Genomic DNA, 27,215 nt, shown 5'->3' with positions numbered 1-27,215 from the left:
TAGCATCTTTTCAGCTTCTTTAAGCAGTGATTATTGTACTTTCCTCATGTTGGGAAATGAGCCTATATTAAGGCTCATAGTGATAACGCATCTTAATCTGTTTCCTGATGAAAGAAATTTTTAATCCTGAGAATTTATTTGCCATAGAATAGGTCTTGGCCAGGAGCTGCAGGGAGAAATGAGTGTTTTGAGGCTGAATGCAGATGGTGAGCAGTTCACCATGTGTGGTCACTGAAAGGGTTTTTCTGGGCACTTTTCTCCAAAGCCAGGGGACAAACCTGAACAGATTTCAGCATGCATTCTGATTTCATGCTACTGTTACCTTGAAAACTTATCTTGCAGTTGCAGCTGAATGTAGTATTATTTCTTGAGCTAACTTTCTCCATTCTAGTTTCACCTATGACCACGTTGCCATGGCAAAGCACTCCTGCATGTGTATGTTTTAAATACACGACCTACAAAGCACTTTGGATTCCTTTGATGTGGTAGGCATCTATTTTCCAGGTGATTTCCTTGTTTCAGATACAATCTGTAAAACAACTGAAGAACATGTTACCAGTAGGCCAATTCATATTTCCACAACAGCATCACTAAAATCCTGTGTACACCTGTTGCATGTTACACATGTGAGCACTCTTTAAGCATTTGCCTTTTCATATGCCCAGGCATCTATGTAACATGTCTTTGGTTTCATGCTGTTATCATGCTGCAATATAATTCCTTGTGGTTTTCATAGTAAGTATAGAAAATGAAATTATTATAGCAGCCTTTGGTTGAAAACAAGAACAGTGCAGATTTGATCCTTCATAGTATAACTTCTCTAAGTTATAGCATTATTTATTTATTTATTCATTCTTGTATTAGCACAAATTTCCACTAGGCTGTCACAATGACCAAACATTTTTTATTTTATCTATCTGTGAATAAATAAAAAAATGTCAGGTTAGATTGGTAATGTCTGAACATGCACATTCATCCTCTGAAAGTATTAGCCAGAGACCCCTTCAAAATAGCAATTATTCAAAAATTGAAAAACAAGTTACATGTTCCTTACCTCAAGCAGATTAGCAACGTTCTTCCATTTATTGGGAAGGTACTCTGGGAGCACCTTTTCACTCTAAGAAGAAATATTCTGGCAATCAGCAGACATGAAAAGAGGGAGTAGGTTGACTGCTGCAAGTTACCGAACTATTTACCTGTACAGATCCATGCTTTTTTCCCCCTTCTTGTTCCAGGGATTTTCATTACCAGAGAGCAACAATTTGAGCTGAACATTTTCAGAAAGAGAAAGGTTACAGAAGAAGTCCATGAAATTGCTGTTTAACGTTATAATGCAACCAACACTGGAGATAAAGAATATGTATAAAAATGCAGGTGCTATTCTGAATGCTGTTTGTTTCCAAGGGGTACCCATTAGAAGTATATCCCTTTCTCCTTCCCTTTTAATGGATTCAGATACATTCTAGAACTCAGGGAAAATGAATGGTGTCCAGATAGTCAATTCTGGATGCTGTACCATAGAAAATCTATGGAACTATTTAATAGATGCAGTATAAAAGCTCAGACATACTCTATACACAATACTATATAGTAGGTTTTACAATAAATATTAGGAAATCCATTATTTTCAGCTACACTAGCACTTCTTAGATGTAAACTAGAACAAGGGACATTTTTTGCAATGATAAAATTGTTTTACATCAAGGCTGGTGACTGTCAAATTGTTCACATGAACCAGAATCAAGTTATTGTGTTGAATTTTGTGAGTCCTGTGGAATTACGCAAGTAGCCCCTTACATCCACAAGTAAATAATTTATTTCTTAACATGAGTCATGAATTACCTGTTTCAGAAGAGACCATTAGATCTGCTGTTCAAAGCCATTTTTCTGCTGGGAGCTCTTCATGAGTGATAAGCTGGTTCACAAATTTAATATAAACTAGCAAAGCACAGGAGCAGCAGAGAACTCCCTGAGCCTGCTTTTTAAGATCTTCAGAAATCTTGATGTGGGGTGCAGCGTAAGGACAAGATGAGCGTATAGAGTAGTCTCTCTACATTTGCATCACTTCTAGTAGTTTATAGGGAGAAGCATAGCAAGAAAACACCTTTAGGAAGTCATCAAGATTAAACGTACCACTTGCAGAAAGACATGAACAGAAAAATTAAAGGAAGAATACTGGCCAGTAACAAGCTCTGCCAGTTCCACAGATGTACTGCGTCATTAAAATCTGTAGAGGCTACTGGCAGCAGGACTGCAAGTCTGCAGGGGCACTGGTACATACATATCATGCATCTTCAATCACTGGTGGATTAAATTAAATCCAAGGAATTTAAAATGTCCCCAAAACTGGTGTTAAGTACAGCTTTTCTTAAGAAGAGGTTCATTATTGTAATTATTTTCCATATCTATAAATGCACTGTAGTTATTTGTGTACTGCAGGAAAGGACAGAACTTTACCTATAAATAGTTTAGAAAAGGCAGACAGAGTGTTTTTGAATATAAGAATGTTTTCTCTTCCTGTGTTAGTTTAGTGGGATAGATGCCAATGCTTTTATGAATTATGAATGCAACAGTCTTCTATCCAAATGAAGATGTTGGAAGTCTGCCACTGGAACGAGGTGCTCATATTACATACTGCCAGCACATTTCTGTTTCTTTAATGAAAACTAGATTACTAAATCACTTTTATTTTGAAAAACATTACTCTTGCCTAGAATGATGTTGCATAGCGTATTCTCCTCTAGAATAAAAGAGGAAAAAAATGATCAGGAGAGAAAACAATTTGAATCACAGTTCTAGCAGGGAAATTCATATCCTGTGCCCCTGATGTAAATAGCTGTTTATATACCACCTACCTTCCTCCTTCTATAAAACGTAATTCAGGTGTATGACTGATCAGGCATTTGTTACTAGTCCTGTGCATGTGTTTTGCCCCACAATGATTCTCTGTTTAGCTACCTGAAACAAAGTAATTCTTTAAAATAACTTAGTAACTTAATCGCCAACATTTTTAATGGGCATCTTGCTTAAGGAACCATTGCTCCCTAATTAGGAGCAGAATTTTACACTTAAATACGATTCAATTTCTGTTTTGTAAAGAATGTAGTGGCTTTTTTTTTTTTTATCCCAACAAATGTCTCTCAGTCTCAAGAACATTTTTAGAAGAAAGGAAAGTATTAGTCTATGACCTTTTACAAATCTGGAGGTCAAATATGCAACATGAGAAGGGTTCAAAGAATGCCAGCGAGACTGCAACTGCTTCTGCTGCGCAGGTTACAGAGCAGCCAGTGGTGCCACCTGACTGCTCCTTGCCTACCAGGAAACTGCAACGTTACTAACAAATCCCACGGAAAACACATTTCATTTAATCATATGTACATATTGCAATATACTATATATACCTTCACATTTTGTGTTCACAAGCAATCGTTATCTTCTTCTGCTAAAATCTAGAATTTTACAAGAGGATGTAAAATGCTATTTGTCTTGGGTCGTTTTAGTTTAATCGGCAATCCTTTCTGTCATTTCCAAATCTGAACTACATCTCAGATCTCATGTGGTGGTATTGCAAGTTTCACAGCAGCATCTCAGATAAAAGGTATGAGTTTTCTTGAATAACACCTCACCGTTGTTTTGTTTGCAATGACCCAGTATATAGTATGAAGACTGCTAGTTCACACAAAGGGCTCATTTATAATGTTATCTTCTAGCTTCCAATTTGCATACACATTTTGCATTACCCTAGAGTTAAAAAACCCCAACAACATAATAAAGGGTAATCAGAAGTGGACAGTAAAATAAATACTACTGAAACCATATTAACTCCGAAAAACATCAAAAAGGGAGAGAACAAAAAGGAAAAAAATAATCTGACATGACAAAAAGCAGTGAAATTAGGTTTTAAAAAAAAATGTGGCAAAAGCTCTACGGCATTGTTAAGCAAAGAAACGTACTTTTTAAAAAAAGCCTCAAATACACAGTCACACTGTGTAATCCACCTGCTTATATTTTACAACTGGGGTGCCGAATCCAGTCAACGTTAGTGTTAGGCAGGCTTTGCACCCATGAAAATTAATGATAACCCTCTCCACAACATTAACGAGAAAAAAAATAGGCCATGTGAGTACCTTATGATTTTTCTATAAGGCAAAATATTACTGCATTCCATCTCTACTGTGCATTTTTGTGAGTTGATAGTATGCTTGCATGATTAAGATATAAAGCTAGTAAATGTTTTAATTCAAATATTATTACAAACTAGAGAGAAATCAGATAAAACCATAGATTTTTTTTTTATTGCACAAAATAAATTATATAGAAACAATGCAACAAAACAACTCATATTGTAGGCTGCACAACAGATGTTACAACATGAATATATTTATTGCTTTGAGAAAGGAGCAATTCAGTGCTAGTAAGCAGATTAGTTATACTTCTTGCTCATCTAGATTTTTCATAAAATTAATCCAACTGGGCTAGAGGCATCTTGCAGCATACGGGTCAGACCAAATAGTCATTTGTTATCAGCTGTTATAAAGGTGCTGTGGACATCATTTGACATTAGCATGAAGCACTCAATTTAACACCACTGGCACTGAGCCGTACAGGTAGTTACATAATTAGAAAGATTATTACATGTCAGGTATTTTATACACAAGATTCTGCTTACAAATGTTGATGGAGCTTCAAAGAGGCACACCCCACTCTATACCACGAGGCAGGACCATGGAGTTTTGCCAAAAAACCCCTAGTACCAGCACTTCCCTCCCCTAATTGTAAAATTGCTCACTAGCGCTAACTCAAGAGCTGTCTCTGTTTTTCCAGGGCCGCACTCAGCTTCTAAGGATTTTAGCACAGATTAAACAAACAAACAAACATTCCTTTGGTAGAACTGGGTGAAATTTACAGTGCTTTTCTAAATACTTCAAAACACAACATATTTGGTTCTTTAAAAGATATAAGACTGCAATGCTGGTGTTGCACTCATAGCACAAATGGATTTAAGTTTTCAAAATGCTGCTTTGTAGACCCTGACATGTTAACCCCCAATGAATTAATATAGAAATTAGCTCTTCACAAAAATCATAAAAATGGACAATATTCAAATAATAAGCTACATCAAAACCTGATCACTAACAAATCTTTGTGAAGTGTGCACATTAATGAGATAGTGGCATTACACATGTTCATAGTCTGAGTGAAATTCTCTCTCAATTTTACAATTATGTAAGTATTTCCTCAACTGAGTTTATAACACTGAATTCTACTGTTAGCGTACACACTCAATGTTGCAAAACTTATTTACTTATGGGAAGGTTAATATAATAAGATTAAATTTAAACAATATTTATCACCCATGAAAGGAAATTCAGTGAGGAAGTGGGAACTCTGGGTCAAGTCTCAGCGACAAAGGTATTTAAACAAAGTAGCTCCATTGAAGTCAAGCTGAAGAGCTTAACTCAGCATCAGGCCCACAGAGTAAATCCCTGTAGAATGCCACTGAAATAAGTATGTAGATTTTGGAATGTACAATAATAACTACAAATAAATGCTTTTGCCACTCTGTTTAATAAGATTCTTTGCTTTACTGTTTTGGGTTTTTTTTTCTGAAACTGTCTTAATTCACTATGTCGAATCAAAATGCAGTTGAGTGAGGTTTCAAATAGCCAAAAAATATTACAAGAAACAGGTTATTCTGAATTTAAAAGTACTATTTGTACAAATGGTCAGAAACTTGAGTGACGCATGTTCCATGCATGTACCCACCAGTAGTTTCCTTTGGAGGAAAGTAAATATTAAACTTGACTAATCTGGCATACTTTTTCATCTGGGAAACTGTTTTTTAAATACTGTATGTAAAACTTTGTCATCATTTTGCAAAAATTTTTATAGGTATACTAAGATACAACTGAATAACCAAATATACCCCAAAACATCACTTAAAACACAAACACTGCAAAAGATTCTTAGTATTTTTTTATAATTATTATGAAGGAGAAATGTTATAAGGCTGGATGAAGCTAATATCAAAGATGAAAAACAGCACCACCAGTCTAATGTTTTTCAATCAGCTTTCTGATCAGATAGAAAATGTATTATCATACAGATACAACCGAGTAACTTAAGAAATGCATTTAGCCCAGTCGCACTAACTATACAGCTTCACACAGAAAACACATTCCATAAATCAACAGAAAATGCATTTGAGCACAAAAAATAAAAATATGTAAGTGATTCTCTAAGCAGCATTTTGTTTTTTATTTTTTTTTCCAAAACATTAACATAGATAGATATTGGACTGATTAAATATCTACAAGTGCTTTTCCTTTACAAAAATACATATATTCTTAATAGTAGGATAGACTGTCATTAACAATGACCTGTTTTTGTTTTTCACTTCAATTTGAATGATTTATAAGCTAAATTTTACAACCACAAAAAGGTTTATTTGTAATATGATGTTATCACTTTTGACAAAAAGCTTAACACATTTTACATTTTAAAACAAATTAGCAACATAACATCACAATATGTTCTATGAGCTCCTAAGTACTGTGAGGGCTGTTATATTAAGAACTGGTAACTACTGATCAAATGCAAGGAAGCATTAGAACATTATTACTGCTCACCATAGGCTCCTTTCTTATCATAACTTGGATCACAGCTTATATAAGGACACTTAGGCCCCCATCCCAAAAAAAATGTCCATTGAGAGTAATTCTACGTCACCTATTCAGTAGCCTGGAACACCCAACAATTCAGGCTTTGCATGAATTTAAAAAACCCACAAAATATTTTCCTTTCAATAGTTAAGTCTGCAATAAGGGAAAAAATGATGCATTGCTTCACGTTTATTCTAAGAAGCTTGTATTTGAGAAAAAAATACGATCAGTAAGGTTTTAGAATGAAATATTTCAGTCAGCTAAATAATTAAATTGTCCTATTACTTTCCAGTTTAGTTAATTACTATCCTGGAAAAGGAAATCAAGATACTGGGATTTCTTTATTCTTTCTATTTTATACTGCACAAGTAAAATATTCAACTTCTTGCTAATCAATAGTCTCACACCAAGGACAGCAATACCATTTACTAAAAAAATATCTATAAAAATTTGAAAAACATACTTAATATCTTCTCATTATCCTCCAATTCTGCCCTCTCCACCCTCCAAAATATCACTGAGCTACGACTAGAAACCCCAAAAGTCACTTGGTAACTATTTTGTGCTTTGGAAGGTTTACAGGACTGACAGCACACTGAAGTTTTTCTGAGTTCACAGGCCAGGTATAGCAGACCCATCAGCAATACAAGCCTTTGTGCTTTTCTTCGTGAACATGAGCTGTGACTCGAACAGCTACTCTAGGTCTGTTAACTCAACCTTTATGCTACTCCTGTTGGTTTTTTTCCTTTTCTGTTTTGCTTTGTAAACTGCTAGGTGTGCCTAATCGTTTGCTTTGGTGACCCAGACAGCTACCACCAGTTAAGTTCTGCTTGACCGATCCCAGGTGTAACGCTTGACTACCATACTCCAGAAAAGTGTCGATGCCTTAGTCCAAGTCAGTCTCTGGGTGGCTTTACCTTTGGTATTAAATAGGTCCCTTAAAACTATTAGGCAACCAGATTATCCAGAACAATAGTTTATTTTTTTGTAATATTTTTTTTTTAGTGAACAAACTAAATATCTGACAACAAAGAGTGATTTTAAAGCAATTAGTATGTGACATTTTTCAGTAAAAAGGAAACATTTTTCTTTTTACCGCATCAAAATCAGGAGACAACAGCAACAATGTCTGCTATACTCAATATAACACAAAACAGAATTTTAGGAGTAGAATACCATCATACCATATGTGCCTCGCACTTTGATAATAAATATCTTTATTATAACTTCATTTGTAATACGAACCTCAGTGTGTTAACTAGCAGCAGAAGTGCTTTACTCTTGCTGCAATTTTGTATATTGTATAGCAACCTACTCTCAACTTTCACTTTGCTTTCCACTCATTATCATGAGGAAAAAGGAAAATGCACAGTAACTATTTCTGTTCACATCATCCTGTCAACTGACACATTTTTAAACCTAGTTAGAAGGATTTGCTAAAAATATATGTAAAAGTTACTTCAAAGAAAAGTACGCCTAATGGTTCAGATAAAGATGCGAAGTCTAACTAAGCCTCTCTTTGGTTAGAATTAATGTGATTACAAAAACTTCCACTTCTAAACATCTCAAATTCCTGAATGTCTCCTCCATCCTGAGCCCACAGAACTGGGTCTTCCCACCTGTCTGCAGAGCTCCTCCCTTGCACTGCCACACTCCAGAACTGTACTCATCTAAATCACTTACTAGAGAAAGAAACAATGTCCTTACTCAACTGTAGTAGCAAGCTACCTGAATTCAAAAGATGATTTATGGCACATACTCTTGATGGAAGAATCTGTCAGGAATTCATCAATTAATCAACTTCCTATTCTGGAATCTGATGTTTTAATCCAACCTACAGACAGTGTAGACAGTAGTTTAAAAAAAAAAAAAAAGACATAAACAGGTAGATCTGCATATGAAGAAGTATGTATTACCATTATAATATCATCTTTTGGAGAACATTACTGTAGAAGGATGTGTCAGCTGAGGTCTGAAGACCAGACTACCCATATGTGATAAAACTAGTGGTAAATGAGCAGTTGGAAGATTTTCACATTTCTTTTAGGGTGAATCAATGCCCCTATGTCTTGGAATTCATCCTGGAACATGCCCCAGTAGGCTTCAATCCTTCCACAAACAAGTGTCTTCAGCTGAACACCTTGTGCAAGTATTACCTTGTTCGAATTGGTTATAAAGGATTCAAAATGCAGAACTCTGAAAACTTCGCTGAAATCCAAGAGAACTGCTTGATAAACTAAACCTATGAGCTGATCCCTCATGTGCAATTTCTCCTTTGTAACTCCTCAATGTTTCTACGTGTTAGACATGAAATAGGGTGGTGGGGTATGAGAACGTGCAAAGGATATGTAAGAACCCAGAAATACAGGATAGAGCATGCTTGAACAAACATTTTAACTGAGATAAATAATAACAACATGAAGTAAAACAAGAGGGGAATATCCTACAAGACACATGCATTTTAGATGAAATCAAATAGATGCCTTCAACCTTCCTAGGTTAAGTGAAGAAACTGGACCAAGCTCTTGATTTAAGCATTTCTGTGTATATATATTTGCTGTGGATAGGCATTTAAGTCTTTACTGCCTTTGGTCTTTTCCAGGATTAAAAATGAGTTGGATCAGTCCATGCAATTGACCAGTATTTTATGTACCCCTCCATAAACAAGAGTTCAATCTGTTTGAGACTTAAGCCTGGCTTTGAACAACTATCTGTTCTCTAGTATTTCTACCACATGTTCTACCTGGCTGAGGTGGATGGTATTCATTTTGTTGCAAGTCCTTCCAAGAATATTTTTTCTGGGAGGTGAATGCCTCTTGGCATCTTCAGTGACATGAAAATGTAAAAAAAACTACAAATGGAATAATACAACTCAATGATTGGTTCAATTAAAGGACTAAACCCTGGCCTATTTTTGTTATTTTAGAAAACAGCAGAAAAGGAAAAATTGTTTACTTCTCTCACAAAGTCATGTCTAACAATTATACATGGGGGAGATAAGATGGAACTCTGGACCATCACTTTGTCTGCAGTGGAGAACAAGAGCCTAACTTGTATCTAAAGGGAATGTGATCAATCTCTTTTCTCTTACAGATAAACTGGAACCGTTTTCAATAACTGCAGAAGAGAAAATTCAAGTCAAATTGTTGGAGCCTAAAAAAGACCAAGCTTCAGAATTCAAGGGTTCCTCATGCAGAAAATGAAATAATTTCAACATAAAATTATTTTCATACAGTTGCTACTGAGATAGGTCTTTTCAATTTGAAATTATCTAACAACACGTTTCTTTTTCTGCTTGTTTCCTATGAAAGAAAGCTTCTCAATACAGCATGTTTATGAAATATCCCTGCTGAAAATACTAGGACCATAGATAAAATACAGAAGCAAATATTACCCTGCCAAATGCTAATAATGGGCTTAAAAGGTATTCTGTATTAATAATCAGGCACTTTGCTTTATATAACATTTTAAGTAAAGTCAAAATAATACTTTTTAGAATTTTTTTTTTTTGCATAATAACTGCAAGCTGGCTGAGTATGCACAATATACCCAAATTCCAGAAGCTTTCATGTGAACAGTACCTACTATAGTGATGAGTCACTTAGATTATTGTAATAATCTAATTTGGTATTTCATCCAAATAAAAAAATATGTTTATGTGACTAGGCCCTTAGCTACAAGCAGTATAGTAATGCATGATGGAAGATACACTTCGTGATTAACCATCTAATTCCATATTGTTTAGAGATACTACAGGATCTCGCTTGTAAGTTCTCGCTTAACAGTTTGTTACTAGAAAAATGCAGCATACAGCTACGCTCAGCAAAAAGTTGCTTATGGTTTTCATTAATGAGTTACACCAGAGTTAAAAGCAGATACAAGTTTTTCACTTTCAGGGAAAAAAAAAAGCACCAAATGTGCTAAATAAGAAACAGCAAGATTAGGTAGTATTGTGGAATTTTTTAGGTCTTATTCCTCTGCAGCGAGGTACTGCCAATATGGGAAAGCCATAGAAACACAGTGGCAGCAACCCTTATTTTATATGCCCATTCTTTAGAACCATGCAGTGGTGACACTTTGTCATGGAAATGCTCAGAAAGACTGTATACAGTAACCTGCTCTAGGATGGCATATGGTGCAGTTTTAGTGGAATGCTTAGGTACTCATTACACTTTACCCCATCTTTGGCACACAGGAATCTGTACACGCGTTCTGATATTCCTATGCTGTTCAGATATTCTTAATTGGCACAAATGAATTAAATATGCATATCTGTAGACACATGGCACATACATATCATACAGAAGATAAATTTCCTGTAAAAAAGGCAATGCCTGTGTTATACAAGCTGCCCAGTTAAGATATGTACTTCACTGGCACTTCTCTGCTACAAGAACTATTAGTCTATAACAGCACTCGGGCACCGTGCCATCAAATCAGAAATGCATGAAGTGTAGGTGGTAGATCATATGCATTTAATGCCATGATTCTTGTCTGGGAACATTAAATCATATCTGTCAGTATCTCCCATGCTTAAAATGAAGATTTGCCTTCTGTAATCTAGCTTCAAGTTGCATCAAGAAAATACCATGAATTAAACCAATGTCCAACTCTGATCAAGAGAATTCATGGTTCTCTGAATTGTGAATACAGGAAGTCATTAAACAGTCAAATCTTCTATTAGTTGTCATTCAGAAGCAAATACAAAGTACTTCTGTTTCAGGGGTCCTGTCAGGTGGATGCAAACTTCTGTGTAAAGTAACTGAAAATGGATTAAAAATAATGTATTCTCTTTTTTAAAAAAGTGCAAACTTGTCAAAATGGCAAGTGCAATTGTTGAGAAAAAAATTGTCCCCTGAACCAAGAAGAAATTATGCTTAAGAGTACTACCGTTAGTTTTGTGATAAACTGAAACAGGCATTTTATCTCAAGTGAATCTACAGTGAAAATTCTGGTATAAAAACATGTGAAATATATAAAAACTGTAAGGTGTCATTTGTATGTGCATGTAAATATTTACAATTCATATCCTATTTCTACCATACAAAACAACTGCATATACTAAAGAGAACAATGATTGGCAATTAGAATGCATGCTCTGCTCTTCCAAGCTGCTCCATGAGGAGGACTTGTATTAATATATACACAAAGAAACTATTTTTCACTAGAGTCTCTGCAGAGAAGAGCCCTCCTTAATTGGAGTGTCTTCTTGTTTCTGTCAAGTAGCACGTCACAGCCTGGGTGGGCAAAAGGACAAGCGCTTCCTGCAGCCAGCACGTGCACCCCTTCCCATCTACCGCATGGGCAAACTAGTGCCTGTACCAGTCAGCACACTGTGCCTAAAGAAAGGAGTGGCAGGTTCCTGAACGCTTTGCTTCCCCAGGTTCACTGGCATCTGCACAATATGTGCAACCTTGACCTGCAATGGCAGGTTTCCTAAACAGACTGCTACTGACAGCACCTTTATTTCTGTACGTCATATGGGCTCTGGAGTGCAATTGTAGAATTCAACCCAACTATATTAGATTCCTCAAGTCATCAATGTTAGAACTCCTACTAACATTAAAGGGGCCAGATTTAATCCACAACATGCTTATTTCTCCTACAGAAACATACTAATGTACATGAACAAAAATTTACAAAGGAGCCTTGCATCTATCTTTTGTACTTGATCCCAAGATAGAATTTTCACTTTGTCTTATCTAAGTATGTTTAATTCACTCTATAGGTAGCTTCTGAAAAGTTGATTTGGTTCCTTTTTGCTGTATGCAGAAGGCATAAGAAAGTAAATAGTTATCTACAATACTAGGCATGTATTAAGTAGAAATTACATAAAGGTACTGAACTATAACTATCCCCACAAAAACTGAAATGAAAAACTCAACTGACTTTTAAGCAGAGCAAAGACAAAGGAAGACTACAGAAAACATATGCATTACTATGCTCCCTGCAACATTACCAGAAACCTCAATAAACATTCTATACTAGAACCATTACACCTGCAATACCTAAGGCAACAATCACTCTTTATCCGGCACTACCAGGTCTTAGGAAAAAGGACCTGAACAATTATTTTGGTCAGACTGCTAATCTTCAGTATTGCGTTACCTATAATTTTACGGAAATTATTTTATTATGTGACTTTAACTAATGAAAATTTCTATAATGGATTCTAAACTCCAGATAGTCACAAGAGAGATATAATCTAATTAAAGCCATACATTATTTTTGTCTTAGCATATTTTCACCTCCAACCAATCTTAAAAGGAAATGCTTTTTGGGCATTTTTTAATTGAAAGGCAATAATTATGTAAAATTTTGCCTCGGTTGTAAACTTACAGTGAAATTTATTTGTTCCATTTACATTATTTTAAACTTCATTATTATGAAGACTTTATTAGAAGAAATGTAATCTGACCAGAAGCTGTTTTCCAACAATAGCTAGTACCCCAAATTCCAATCTTCAGGGAAACCATAGAAAAGTGCAATCACAAAGGCTGCGATGCTTGTAAGCAATATTAGCAGAATCTATTTAGAAGATTTAAAATTGCTGCTTTGAATGACCATATTCTACATCTCTTGTTAAGGGTGAGTAATCTTCATTCACTGCAAAAGGACTGTTGCACACTCATGAGTGAGCTATACCTGGACCCATGAGAAGCTTATCAGGAAAAGGTAGTGGCCCAATGACCACTTTTCTAAATATATTTTCTATACAAAATATTTTCAAGGTATAATCCTTAGTTATTTGTACAGTACCCTATGATTTAAACAACAATATTCAGTAAAATAGTGTGTGAAACTGCAACACCACATGTAATGAGCACTCTGCCATTTTGCTAGTGTAATCAATATTAGGACCAGAAAATTTTTCTAACACGCAAGCAAAAATATTCCATAGTTTTTGAATTTTGACTGTACACTTCATGATTTTGGCTATGACTTGCAGCACACTTGTAAGATACACAAATATCTTATGCACATTTCAGTAGCAGAATGGCACTTGGCTTGCTCTAATAGAAACAACAGAGATGCAACTGACAGTTTTAAGAAAGACAAGGTCCTTATTTGCATGCTGAAAATCTGGTTGTGTCCCCCTAATCCAGGCACATCCATTCATTGTGCAATCTGTCGATGGGTAAACAAATAGTGCAGGATTCATCTCAGTGGGATCTGGCCCTTTGGTCTAACCGAAGTCAATTCTAGGTCGATACTGAAGTACCATAGGGTAAGACTAAAAACAAAAACAAGAGAAAAACAACAACAAAAACAGACAAGAAAACATGAAGATGTCATTCATAAAAATTACAAGGAAAATGCAATTACAGATTGCCTTAAGAATAACCAGAGCTTATCCCTAAGACATACGTACATGCCAATCAGTTTTATATACATGAATCCACTTCAAGAGTTAAATCCATACCTGTACTCCAAATCTATATTTAATCTCCAAGTCGGTTAGTTGTAGTTATTCATCATTAATATAAAATCCCTGTATCTGCTTTTATGTATTTCATTATTTATATGCTTTATGACATATATACTTTGTGCACTCAAACAGTTCCTCTTATTTCTGTGTTGCTGTGTTTGAGGAAAAACAATCTTGAAATTTTATACTTTCTAAAAGAAAGTCCATTTATGGATTATGTACTTTGTTTTACTTTTCTACGTACGGAGGCTCCATAGCTATACTAGTAGTCAGAACTAGTTAATGGGAGCCAGGCTACTCTGGTATTAAAAAGAAGAGAAAAAGAAAAAAAAAGAAAAAGAAAAAGAAACAGGTGAAATTGCTGTCAGCCGATTTTCAGAGAGATGAGGGCTAACTTTTCCCCCAAATCCAAACTCCTCAACTTCAGATCTAGTGATACATTTTTATTAGTTCTTACTGGAAAAAAAAATGGCAAATCAACTGTTTTGATCCCTGAATTGGACAAAATTGTTGAGGAACAGGTGGCAAGAGTGGGTGGGTTTTCAGAAAGTGCCATGGAATACCTGGGCACTTGTTGCTGGAAGTTCTGTTTTACTGAATGTCTTATTTATTCATTCTGTCAAGTCTGATGTTTTCCTCTTAACTTCATTAGGATACTGGATGTTTTTTATAGCATAAAAATCAGGAAAATCTTATTGTCTCACAACTGTATGGGCCTAACTACCTTTCCACCACAGGGGAGATGAACACAGCTAGTTGAAGTCTGGTTTTATTGCAAATTTGGAATTATAAAGAATTACTACAGAAGCTATTCTTAAAACCAGAAATATTTTACCGCATCCTTCAAATGCAATGCAGATGAACTTCAGTGACCAAACAACAAAGATACCACTGCAGAGACCTATATAGGTTAATACATTTTCCTTACCATGGTAGTGAAATGATCACTAGAACTAAATGTTGTCATACTTGCTGGGGATTTACAAAAAGCAGTGCAGTGAAATCAAAATATAAACCCAGACGTATTCAACAGTAGCAGGAACATTTAGGAGAGAAGACAGCGAGCACCATGTGTAGTCTGCGTGTGCAATTAACCAACACATATTTGCAGTATCATAAATTATTTGGCCTCTGATTTTTTTGCATGACTACCATATTATTTAAATGCTATTTCACGTTTTTCACTTTGGTTATATAAATTGTCTCTAAAAGTACTCTAATTGGAAGTGCACATAGGCAGAGACAGAGCAGTCACCTCACTGAAATTGCCATGTAAACCAGAGAGGCTCAGCATTTTTGCAAAGAGAATTACAAACCAACTGTATAAATAAAATGCACTATGCTGGAACAATTCTAAGTGGGCATGACTTCAGTAGGTCACTCCCATCCATTAACTTCTTCCTCAAGTAAAAATATTATTTCAAACTTCCAAAGTATCTTTTAGAAAGTAGTTCAAATCAAAATTCCCAGTGAGGAAACTGAAATATTGTTTCATATAGGTATGAACCAGTTTGATCAATGGAATTTAGAAATCAGCTGCAGTTTGCAGGTTCTGGATGTTTTGGTTTGTTATATTCTAGAGATGAGGCATTATTGCATCCCTAGTTTTAAAATACATGAAAGGAGTATAGTATTAGAAAAAAAATAACATTTCTTTATTCCATTAAAAAGAATAGAAGAATTGCCATCAAGAGATGAAACCAATGTTTCATTCACACTCTTCAGTTTTGATCCCTTGTCAGTGTCTGCCCAATGCTACTAGTTAGAGGGATGAGATAGGAAGAGGTAGATAATCCTTCCAGGTTGATGCAGGAATCAGCCTACAGAATTAGACCTCTCTATCAAAAAGATAAATAGCCTAATGTAAAGTAAAAGAAACCCGTAAACCTTTTGAATGGATTCTATTTATTCATTCAATAAAGCCTTCTTTGAATGAATGAAAATGCTTGGGCCTTGCTCATGGAGTTTTGGCTCTTTGTAGTGAGGAATTATAAAAACACAACAACTTGGATTACAATTGAAGTGCTAACAGGACCTTAATGACTGTAGTATGTACAGTCGTGAGTGCCTCTTACCTGATAAAAAGTGCCATCCTGTGAGCAGACTTGCGAAGATGAGCAGTTCTGACACCGAAACTGCGAAGGAGATGATTTTCTGATCAGATAAGAGGCATCCACAGCTGGACATACACATTCACCTTTTTTTGTTTGTTTGTTTTACATTTTCAAATGTAAAGCTTAAAATTAATTAACTTATTTAAAACAGGAAAGACTCCTCTAATGAATACATGGATATTTTTCCTTTACTACTCTACCTCTTGCAAGGTCCACGGGCATGGCAGTAATAGCTCATGGTGAATAGCACCAAAGATGGAGGTAATAGATTTACTTGATCTTCATCCAAAAGGAGAGATTGTTAATTAATTACCATCACAACCTCAGTGTTATAACAAGACCCAAAACAGTCAGGGAAAACAAAATCACAGAAGCCTAGATGTTACCAGATTTCTTACCAGCACAATGTAATTTTTACAGGTTTTAGTTGTCATGTCTGACTATATAAAGGAAAAGATGAGCACACACCTGACTATACTACGTGCATGTAAACACAACTTACAAATTTAATCAAGAGTTGTCAACTCTTATGTTTACTTAATGTTAAAAACGGTAGTTCTGAGATTTTTGAAAAATTTTAACCAGCACAAATAATGTCCTTTTTGTCAAGATGATAGTTACTGTTGCTTCCAGACCAATGCAACTGCCAAAAGTCCATTTGTAGGCAAGGCCTGCAGGATTAAACGTCATGAAAGAATTCCATTATCGCTAAAGTTGTTGCCTCAACATTTCCTAATAGTACAGCCAATGCTAACAAAAAGATAGGATGACAAGCCAAACACCCACTGGTTGCAAGGCAGTATTGGAAAAAATATTACTTAAGCTCCCTTATTGGTGCAATATTGGGGTTTCAGCAATCATCAAATTTCACTGCAATATTACTTTCAAATTTGATGAATACTTGCATATATATATATATACACTCTCCAATTCCTACAAAAATCTACCCTTTCCCCTCTCCTGCAGAATAAGGTAAAACTTTAAGAAACTTCTAAATTATTAACTCCACAGTGTGCTTAATCCTCTGTCTCTCTGTTCGTGCCCCGGTGCTTTTTATTCCAAGAAGTATGAAGCTTTTAAAAAAAAGAGAACAGAAAGTTTGGAATTTTCTACAGATCAGTGCATTAACATACATTAAGTGCTTAACCTTAGCTGCACTCCAATATAGCCTCCACTGGTAGACAAAGACCACAAATCTACATATACTACAAAGCAATAAAGAGTGAACAACCACCAACAGCCACACACAAATGAATGTATAAAAGAAAGAAGAAATGGAGATATGACTTATAACAAAACAAATATATATATATATGCAAGGCAATAAAAGGGCTCCTAAATCATACTGAATATCAGATCCAAAAGAAATGTCTTTTAATAAATTAAATATTGCAATTCTAAAACATGCTCATGCAGCTAGGAAAATCTGTTTAGCTGTGTTATCTGTATGTTAGTGTTATACAGCACATCTAAAAACCATGGGTGTAGTATTAACAGAAACAATAATAAAACAATTACATTCCTACAGTAATTATTCAGTGTCACTTTCAGTTTACTGACTGAATAAAACAGATTCTTAATAAAGAACTGCTGGATGCAGATTCCCCAACTACTGTAACTCAGAATGTCACTAAAAGCAATTTTGCAGAAAAAGAACATGTACTCGACTTTTCAGACGCTTGACTTAAAGCTCAGAGCAGAACTTGCATGTAAACTTTGTATACCTGCTCTTTTTAAGATTCAGAATCTACACAATATATGTGCTGCAGGATTTCACTCATAGAGTTTAACATAAGAAATCCAAAAACCATGCAAAAAGCATTTTTAAATAAGGGTTTTTTGAAGGGTCACAGAATATATTTTGGACAAACCTCTGAAAGCATGTATACTCTCTGCAATAAATACACCAAAACATCGTTTATTAATAATGTAACAGCATTTACGTTTTCGCCTCTTAGTCTCCATCTTGTCATATAGATGAATTCCATAGTATGATCCTTCCCCATGATTTCTCCATTGCATAGTACATCCAGCTTAAAATATAACAGAACAAACGGTAAGACAAAGGGATGAAAAATCTTAATGTCTAAATGTACTCTATCAACTACTATCATTATCAGCAATTCCATCAGACATGCATGTCGAACCTGAATAAATACAACATATGGACAAGAAACCATACTGCTATTTTTAATAGTAGTATTCCACTTCATTTTTTCACTTTTGTGTTTTCAATCAAGGTGTGGACAGAAGAAAGCCTGCTAAACTACGTAGGAAATCTTTAGTAGACAATCACTCCCTATATTTATCAATAGTACACCTTATCTGTTTGAAGAGAAAGCCTTGTGCTGTGTTTTGAAGGCATTCTTGCTCTGTCAGCACTCTTTCAAACCCAAAGATACAGAAGTACTGTAGTTTTTTTTTAAAATAAACTATAAAGTAATTTAAAAATTACTTTAAAAATAAATATAAAGTACAAGGAAAATGCATTTCTGAGTATACGAACATGAGTCTTCATTAACTGAAGGCAAAATAAAAAAAAAAAAAAAGTAATGATCTTGCTGTGAAAAATGACTGGTTTAAACTGTATTGTACCATCTTCTACTCTCCACTGAAAAATTCTTTCATTATTATAGCTATAATGCTTTTCTGGTTTTTAGAGGGAAAATAGTAAGCAGATACTACGTAACACAAGCCATCAAGGCACTAGAGAGAGATTGACATAACTAACAAAACTAAATGACAATGGAGTGGCTGATCAGCATGTCATGATGCTGTGACAAACTCCTGTGTACAGCTCTGCAATAACCTGTGTCCTAACCTAACTCAGCCCCTCCTCTGACAAAAGCTGGGATGCTGCCGTTTGTGCTGAAAGCAGTTCATGGAGTCATTGACTCCTTAAGGGAACGGGCTGAAGAAATGGTCTGTGCTGAGGTCAAAACTCCTGTATCCCTGGGAAGAAGGGGAGGCAGAAGTCTCACACTTCCCAACTCCATCCTGCATCACAACTTCTCTCATGTTAGGAAGTCCCCCTAGGGAATAGCCTTAGCCAAGATCAAATCGCTCATGGAGCAAAGACCCTCTCTCCATCAAATTCCACCTAATTCCACAGAAAGTACAAATAAGTATCTACATTTTGAAAGATTCAAATGGTATTGCTCCTCGCTTCATAATTACTGGATAGATTCTTACATCTAAAGAAAATGAAACTGCAGAGTATTTTGGTGTATCTCTCCTTTTTTCCAGTAGCTACTAGCCCAAAACTGTATTAAACGAGTTTTTTATGAGCCACATGGAAAGAGGAAGCATTTATTTTTTACATAAAAGTATCAAAGCCTAATGTACCTGTTCCTTCACAGGTGAGTAACAAACTGAAGTTGCTAGAAGTGTATGAGTCTTTGATCAGCAACTTTAGTCACTGTGATAAAACGATCACTTCTCATTAAAGGGTAGACAATATAACTTGGAATATTGAACACTACTTAGTGCTTGGGCTAAAAAAACATTCCTCAAGTTCAAATATGATTACATTTCATAAAAACCTAATACCTTGCAAGAAAACAAAAATATAAGCATTGTTCTTTCAAATGTACCTCATAAGAACTTGGAAGTTTTAATTTTAAGCTGAGAAACTTTTTGATCGTTCCCACAGTCACTCGAGTAGAACAGCGGATAAATTTCTTCATTAAACCCTAAAGCAACAGTAGCAAAACAAAAACCATGTTAGAAATTTTGGAGCATGTAAGCAATGCTTAGTGCAAGAACAGCTGCAAATCATATTTTTTTCAACCAATAACCAATTTTACTGCACTTTCTTCTAATTCATAATGGCACAATAGGCTCCTTTTTGCTCACTTTTTTTGCAAAATTTACATAATAAACAAGTTAACATAACCCATTTCTGGTTCTAAAGAAATCTCCAAAAGATACAGAAGGGAGGAAAAAAAAAGAAACCAAAACACCAAAACCACCAAAACCCCTAGAAAAACTTAAATAATCTAAGTGTCTGTGTTCGTAACATTAGGGTCAAACAGATGTTAAATTTCTTAGAATTTCTTCAGACCTTGAATGAAAAAGGAAGTAAAAACATCCTCAAATAACCTAGGTAAAACACAGAGAAGCTACGAACCTGAGACATGTTCTACTGGGTGTTTCGAAAAGATGGACCCCGTTTCAAAGATATAGTGATTTCTAATTGGGTCCATCTTTTTGAAACACCCTGTATTAGCAGAGATTCCGTGATCCAGAACCTAATGGTTTTGATTCTACAGGAAAGCTGCGCAAGGAAAGCTGGGCACCTGCGCAAGGGCATCGGTGTCAGATAAGGTTTAGAGCTTAGAAGATCTGAATCCCGGTCATTCAGCATATCTGAAAAGCAGCTTCACACTGGCATGGTAAGATAGCAATCCTCGAGGTACGAGGCAGCTCACCTACACACAGCTTTTAAGGTACCTCTGTGGTATGCTGTAACCTGTTGTGTAATGCAGTTATATACCATCAAGGCTGTAGACTACAAAACTATAATCCAATAAAAGAAAAAAAATCCACTGTCACAGATGGATTTCTGTATGGAATTGTATTTTTTTTTTTTACAAAATTCCAAGATGCATTCAAATGTTTCAAACAAAAGGACTAAACAAGTGTAGAAGTGGAGACAGGTCACCATGTTAAAGTTTCTTGTTAATTGTTATAAAATTATTTGGTTCCTGTAAGATGTTATTTTGCCAACAACTGCACAGATTATCTTTACTACTCACTTTGACTACATTATCTCCTGACTGCCCGTTGTTGCGTAAACAGTCGAGGCAGATAGCAATCTGTGGGTCACTCCTATGATAGTCTTTGTCTTCTTCATTTTCATCACACTCCTCATCTTCTTTGGGTTTATCAGCTTTTGGGCTTTCATCTGTAAAATATTAAGATCATATTACTTAAGTGTAAAACAATGAAGATTCACAGCAACAAACATATTTAAAGGGATACTTCATTTTCAAGAGCATGTTTTTCCTTCAAATTAACCTTATACAATTTTAATTCAGTGCATTCTTAAATTAATCCATTTATAAATCTCTGAAAACAAAGTTTTACTATTGAAATTTTAATGTAATATACGCAGACAACAGATTTCTATGCAAGAGAAAATAACTAGGCTGATGGACCACTAATGGTTATGGCTGTCTACTTCTGTTTGTGTCCGGTGATTAAAACCCTTCGAGATCAACCAACCATGCAAACCTACTCTATGGTGTGGTAGCTCACTATAAAAAATATTGCTTTTAAATAAACAGTGGAATAACTAATCCCAACACTTGTATATCAAAGTAACACGGGTGCTGAAGTCATATTAACCGTCTGTCACAATAAACCACTGGAGGTAAGTTCCTGAAGTGTTATCACAAAATAAACTAAGGGAAGACAAAACTTAACTTTCATCCACTTTTGACCTGGTCTAAATAATGTCATTGTAAAAACTGCACGTGTCTCTCTCCAGAAGGGTTTTATAACTGTAAAGTCATATACTTCCGTATTCCCCTTCAAAAATAAAAAAGTATAAGAAAAGAGGAATGGTCCCCCTATTTTTTGGCAGAGCACATATATCCTACACAATCATATATAGCATGTTATCTCTCTTCACTGATGGTGTTACATGTTCTATTGATTCCTTGTTTAAAAATCTAACTCTTTAGAAAATAATCTCTTACTGTTTTCAAAGATTTAGCATAGTTGAATACTTGAATCCTAAAACTAGCGAGTACATCTACATAAGGTCACAATGTATGCAAATAAAAACCATACAATGAACCATAAAATGGAGTAATTTTTATAGGTTTGGAAGACAGTATACAATAACCCTATTTATATACATTCATTGTAACGATTTTTTTCTGTATGCCCAACTTATTTATATTGATTTAAAACAAAGGTTGCTCTCTGTTGGAATAAAACATTATCACAAGTAACTTGAATAGGCTACTTTTGCATTTCCTGAGAAACTTTCAGATCAAATTCTGCTGTTTTCCCATGCTTACCACAAACTTCCCAAGTCATGTAGAAGAGTTAAGATGAGAAGATAGAATGAAAACTTTAACAATTATCAAGCTATACCTAGGTTTCTAGACACAGTAATTAGCTCACTCTATTCAATTTATGTATTCAAGATGAGTTTTAAACTACATTTATTGCTCTTCTTTCCTACAATTTTAAAGTATTTTAGAATTAAGATTTGTCCAGAAGTCCCCACTAGCTATTGACAAGTTTAGCTGAATGTGTATCATACATCCATCTCGTTCCTATCATCTTGCTATGAACAGAATTCACAGTATCAAACTACAATTTTTTTTTCTTTTTGTGAAAGTCCAGGAAGCAAACTTTTTCAATCAAGCAGGTGCAGTCTACCTGTCACAAGCATTTGCCTGAGAAGTGTCTGCCTATGATTGACAGATTCTTTGGCAATGAAAACACATCCACAACTCTCAACAGTTATTACTGGTGAGTAACGGAGGAAAATTTAGCTGTGCAGTTTGAAAAGTCTTGAAAGGCAAACCAACTTCAGAACTATGTAAAAGAACAAATTTCCAATCATAAAATCATTCCAGAAGCAGGCACAGACACAAAAAAGTCGCATCTTTCAAGGTAGTCTGACAGAAATTCAAATGCTCCTCCATGTAAATAGCACCAGACTATTTACTAAAAAAATCCTTGTAGATATTATCGATGTTTCTACAAGCAGCCTCCAGAAATTAATCAATGGTCCATTGAGGCATGTTATTAAAGTTCAACATGATAGAAGTTTAAAAAAAAAAAAAAAATTAATCTCACCAAAATGGACTCTGTTCTCCAAGTCAAAAGCATCAAGTCGGGAAAAACAAACCAACATCTCATCCAACTCTCCTCCTCTACCCTTTAGGTGTAGATCGGTGTCCCATTTTTTTTTTCTCATCTTCCTTGCAAACCTTGGAATTTACTTTCTATGTTTTTCTCAGCTATTCAACGTCAAACTGATCGCCAGAGAGTCAGTCAATGTAAAGCTGTTTGCCCTCTTCCTTCTCCAGTTCAGACTGGAGAGGACCAGTAAAGCTTTTTTTCTCTGTACCACAGCATGTTTCCAACCATCATCCATGAATTCTCACTAGCAACCACTCTCCTAAGTGGAGTCACCAAGGCCTGAGACGCGCTGTGTGATTTTTATTTTTGTTTTGTTTTTCTTCTGATATGTGAAAATTTTAAGTCCTGGGATTTTTTTTTACAGATCTTAGATGCCAAGGTTGAGAACTGTGCCATGACCTGTGGCACAGCACATAACTGACAGACTCTTTTAAACGAGACTGGCATGGTACTGACAACTGAAACAGTCCCTTCTTACTGAAATTATTCTCACCAAATAATTTATGCTAAGCGAAGGTTCTAAATACTTGTTTATGGCAGAAAATAATTTATATGTTCATAATTTGTCTCAATGAGTTATCACAACTTTCAAATGGTTTGTAGAGCCAAATTTCCATAGCCAAACGATACAGTCACTAACAGAGCTGGATACATCTGTAGCTACTTAAAAATACATTTTGAGAATTAGAGCCTTCCTCTGATTCACAAAACAATCCAGTCACTCAGTAACTGATCTCCATTAGGTTTACTATGAAATTACGGAAGGAAGGTAAGAACCAGAAGAATAAATTGGTTAAAAGTAAGTCACATTCTACAAATTTGAAAATTATATGTTATTTTTTCCTATCTATTTATATACCAGCAAATCATTTTCTAAACAGTCAACAAATGTCTCTATTTCATAAAAATATTATCTCATTATTTTTAAAACTAAATAGGTATATACTACACTGTATGTTGTAGTAAATTAATGTCATTTCTTATAAACTGTCCTGGAGTTCTTAATTTAATTACACAACAGAGAAAAGGACCTTGACCCTTGTAATGCAAATCAATAAAACTAGTAAGAAAGAAAATGAAATGTTATGAAGTTGAAAAGAAGATATTATAATCAAATAAGTGCAGAAGAGTATTCCAAGACATTTACTTGACAGTGATCCTTTACTAAAAATACCTATTCCTTAAGCTTAGCAGAGCCTTTCAAAAATTCTTAAAATCGCCCAAATCGAATAAGCTATGGTATCAAAACCTTGATGTCAAATTAAAGGGGCATAAAACCAGTTGGATGCCACCTCACTTAGCACATCAATAGTGAGTTGTCAAAGTTCATGGGTCAACTACCAAAAAAAAAAAAAAAAATTTGGAATCTATATAAAACAATTGTTGAGCATGTGTGGAAAACAGTTTTACTACTTGTCATAACTAATTCTTGACATCCTCCTACTTAACAGCTGGTTAAATTCAGTAACAGAAAATAATCTGTAAGAAACTCAAGTCGTATGGCATCTTACTGTATTAAGAAAATCAAGAAGTCAAGTAGAAAATTGCATGAGTGTTGAATGTGAGAGCTTAGGGAAATGCAAATAAAAACAACGGTTAAATAGCCAGTGTTTGTAAAACAACTGGTTAATGGATAAGCAGCAGTACATGAAGGCCCAGACTACATTTACACAGGTTTGTTATGAGTTTCTGTAGTATCTTGGAATGAAGTAAAAACAATGTGCATGCATAAGTGTTTGAAGAAACAGGACTTAACAAGTAGTGCTACTTAACATTCAGATTAAGAGAGGGAAAAAAATCATCACCTTGTCCATTTTCTTGAGGTTTGTTTTTCTTCCAAAATTCAATCTCTCGCTGCAGTTCCTCTAGTTAATATCAAAGAAGAGTAACATGAATGTTTAAATCAATATTACCAGTATATAATTAGAAATAGCCATGTTCCCTCCATCAAACCAAAAAGGTACCCAAAACCAAATCAGAGACTTACGTTCTCGAAGTCCAGGAACCAGCTTAAATATAATTTCCTCTAAGGTGTTATCAAGCCTTTCAAAGGGAAAAAAAATATTTCACATTAGGTAGAAACTAGCACTTTAAATAGTTTTAGCCTTTAAACAACAAAAACTTATGAATAATAAAGTGAATTGCCTATTTTTGGCAAATACAAGATCATGTAAAACCCAATTGATTTTAGCTTGAGAGACAACAGCATTAAACTTTATCTCAGCCAACCCTTAAATTGATTTATTTTAGAAATAACCAAGGAATTAATTTTTTAAATGTATAAAGACAAAAATGAAGCAAAACAGAAAAAAAATATACTCTAAAATTTTCATTGTTTTAATTTGTTACATGCAAACAACTGAGTTACTAAAAAGAACAAACTGGGAAAGTAGTATCCAATTTTAAGGTCCAGGTCATGAGTAGTAAGCATGAAAATTATAAACTCCATTATCATATTAAGTGTTCAAGTGCTTCGGTAATAAGACTGTTATAAAAAGCTGAACAGACTATTCCCTACTCATTACAACACAGGCAAACCAATCTTGGCAGGATAAAGAAGACCACAGAGCACCCATGCTGCTCTGGCCAGACAGTTCTCAGTACCCAACCTAATTCATTTAAACTATTTAAATCTGCCATGAGTTTGTCTACCAGACAACAGTACACAGCACAGGCATGTCCTCCGATATCCTCGTATTAGTGCCAGAAATAGCTATTACAGTTCCTTCCAGAGGACACAGAGCATATATCTTTGTTGTTGAAGCTAAAGTATTTTTCCCCCTTTCTCTGAATTTTACCTACTCTCCTATGCATTTAATTTCTCATTCACTTTCCAGTTCCTCCCGCTGTCTCATTTACCCTTTAGTTTCCTCTGCCTCTCACTGTTTCCTTTTCTTTTCTCTCCTCTGCCCTCCACGTCTTCTCTTGTGAACAGTAACTCCCGCTGTCCACAGCCTCAACAAAAACCCACGACAAAACAAAGTATTCAGTAATGCAGCCATAGAAATGAAGTATATATAAAAATTGCCTTAATTTTTAATCTCAATAATGATGCATCTCTCTATGTTAGCATACATACATGTATTTGTACATGTTATTGATAATACACTATAGGCCCGATATAAAACATATGACTGTTATCCATCTTTTGCTCACTAGCAGTCACAAAGGAGGCAGAAGGCTGAATGATTTTAATGTTGAGGAATGAATTTTAATAGATAACAATTATCTGATTATAATAAATACAGGAGCATTCCAGGTTCTATTCTTTACAGAAATGGTATTTGTAATTAAAAGTTTACAATTAGACTTATTACCCAATAATCTTGTTTTGAGTCTAATTCCCTGTTATCCATCAAAAACCAAAACAACAACAAAAAACAACCAAGACCTTCAGCAGGTAAAATAGACCTTCTCTAAATCAAAGCAGCACTCACGAGTTCTTTCTCACCGATAAGAAGAAAAGCAAAATCATTGGATATCAGAGCACTTATCTTCTGATAGATGACAATATAGGTCTACTTTTCCAAATGCTATGCTATCTCTTCTAGTCTCTCCTCTCAATATCTAATGCAACTAGACGGTAGTGCTTTTTATGAAGTTCCCACAGCAGAGCACTGGGAACTTGGGAACCTGCCTTGCAAATGGAATTAATTTCACATTGTAAGCAAGCTCCAATCTTCATAAATTACTCATTAAGAGAAAATAAACGAGGACTTCAAAAGAGAACATCACTACCTTAATTCAAAATCCCACTAATCATTCCTCAGGAAGGTGTAATACATACCCTTTTTTCTACTTTTTTTTTAAATTCCCACTTGTTGCTTCCTAATTTGTCTTCAATGGCCCAAAACAAAAGTGACTGGTAATGCTAACATAGGAAGAAAAACTGTACTTAGCAAATTGACAATGCTAGCAGTAAGAACTGGCTTCGTGCTCTAGTCAATGACTTCATTTTCTTTCAAAAACTAAACAAAAAGAGCTATTTTGTCCTTATGAAGTGTAAATACGAATTAATACTCTCAAAAATGCAGAAAAACCAACACATCCGATCTGTAAGTACAGGGAAACTAAACTTAAACTACAGGGAAAAATTATAGGAAATTATAAAAAGATTCTCAATTT

At 35.0% G+C, this 27,215-nt stretch overlaps 1 protein-coding gene across 3 annotated transcripts in view; it reads right to left on the bottom strand.

The window, feature by feature from the left end:
* Positions 1-4,357: 4,357 nt before the first annotated feature.
* Positions 4,358-27,215, bottom strand: part of PCGF5 (polycomb group ring finger 5) — a 67,566-nt gene continuing 44,708 nt past the window's right edge. For 2 of the 3 annotated variants that reach the window (XM_065638952.1, XM_065638953.1), the window contains 7 exons: positions 25,078-25,133; positions 24,896-24,955; positions 20,963-21,111; positions 19,799-19,897; positions 18,149-18,238; positions 16,167-16,226; positions 4,358-13,896 (listed from right to left, as the gene is read on the bottom strand). In XM_065638952.1, the coding sequence (XP_065495024.1) occupies positions 13,849-13,896; positions 16,167-16,226; positions 18,149-18,238; positions 19,799-19,897; positions 20,963-21,111; positions 24,896-24,955; positions 25,078-25,133 (562 nt within the window). In that variant the 3' untranslated portion in view covers positions 4,358-13,848. The remainder of the gene's footprint in view (positions 13,897-16,166; positions 16,227-18,148; positions 18,239-19,798; positions 19,898-20,962; positions 21,112-24,895; positions 24,956-25,077; positions 25,134-27,215) is intronic. The other variant, XM_065638954.1, reaches the window with a different exon arrangement.

This window comes from Caloenas nicobarica, chromosome 7 (assembly GCF_036013445.1).
Source record: "Caloenas nicobarica isolate bCalNic1 chromosome 7, bCalNic1.hap1, whole genome shotgun sequence".
NCBI classification, from domain to species: domain Eukaryota; kingdom Metazoa; phylum Chordata; class Aves; order Columbiformes; family Columbidae; genus Caloenas; species Caloenas nicobarica.
Note: the sequence above shows the minus strand (reverse complement) of the source record. Positions and strands in the feature narration are given on the sequence as shown.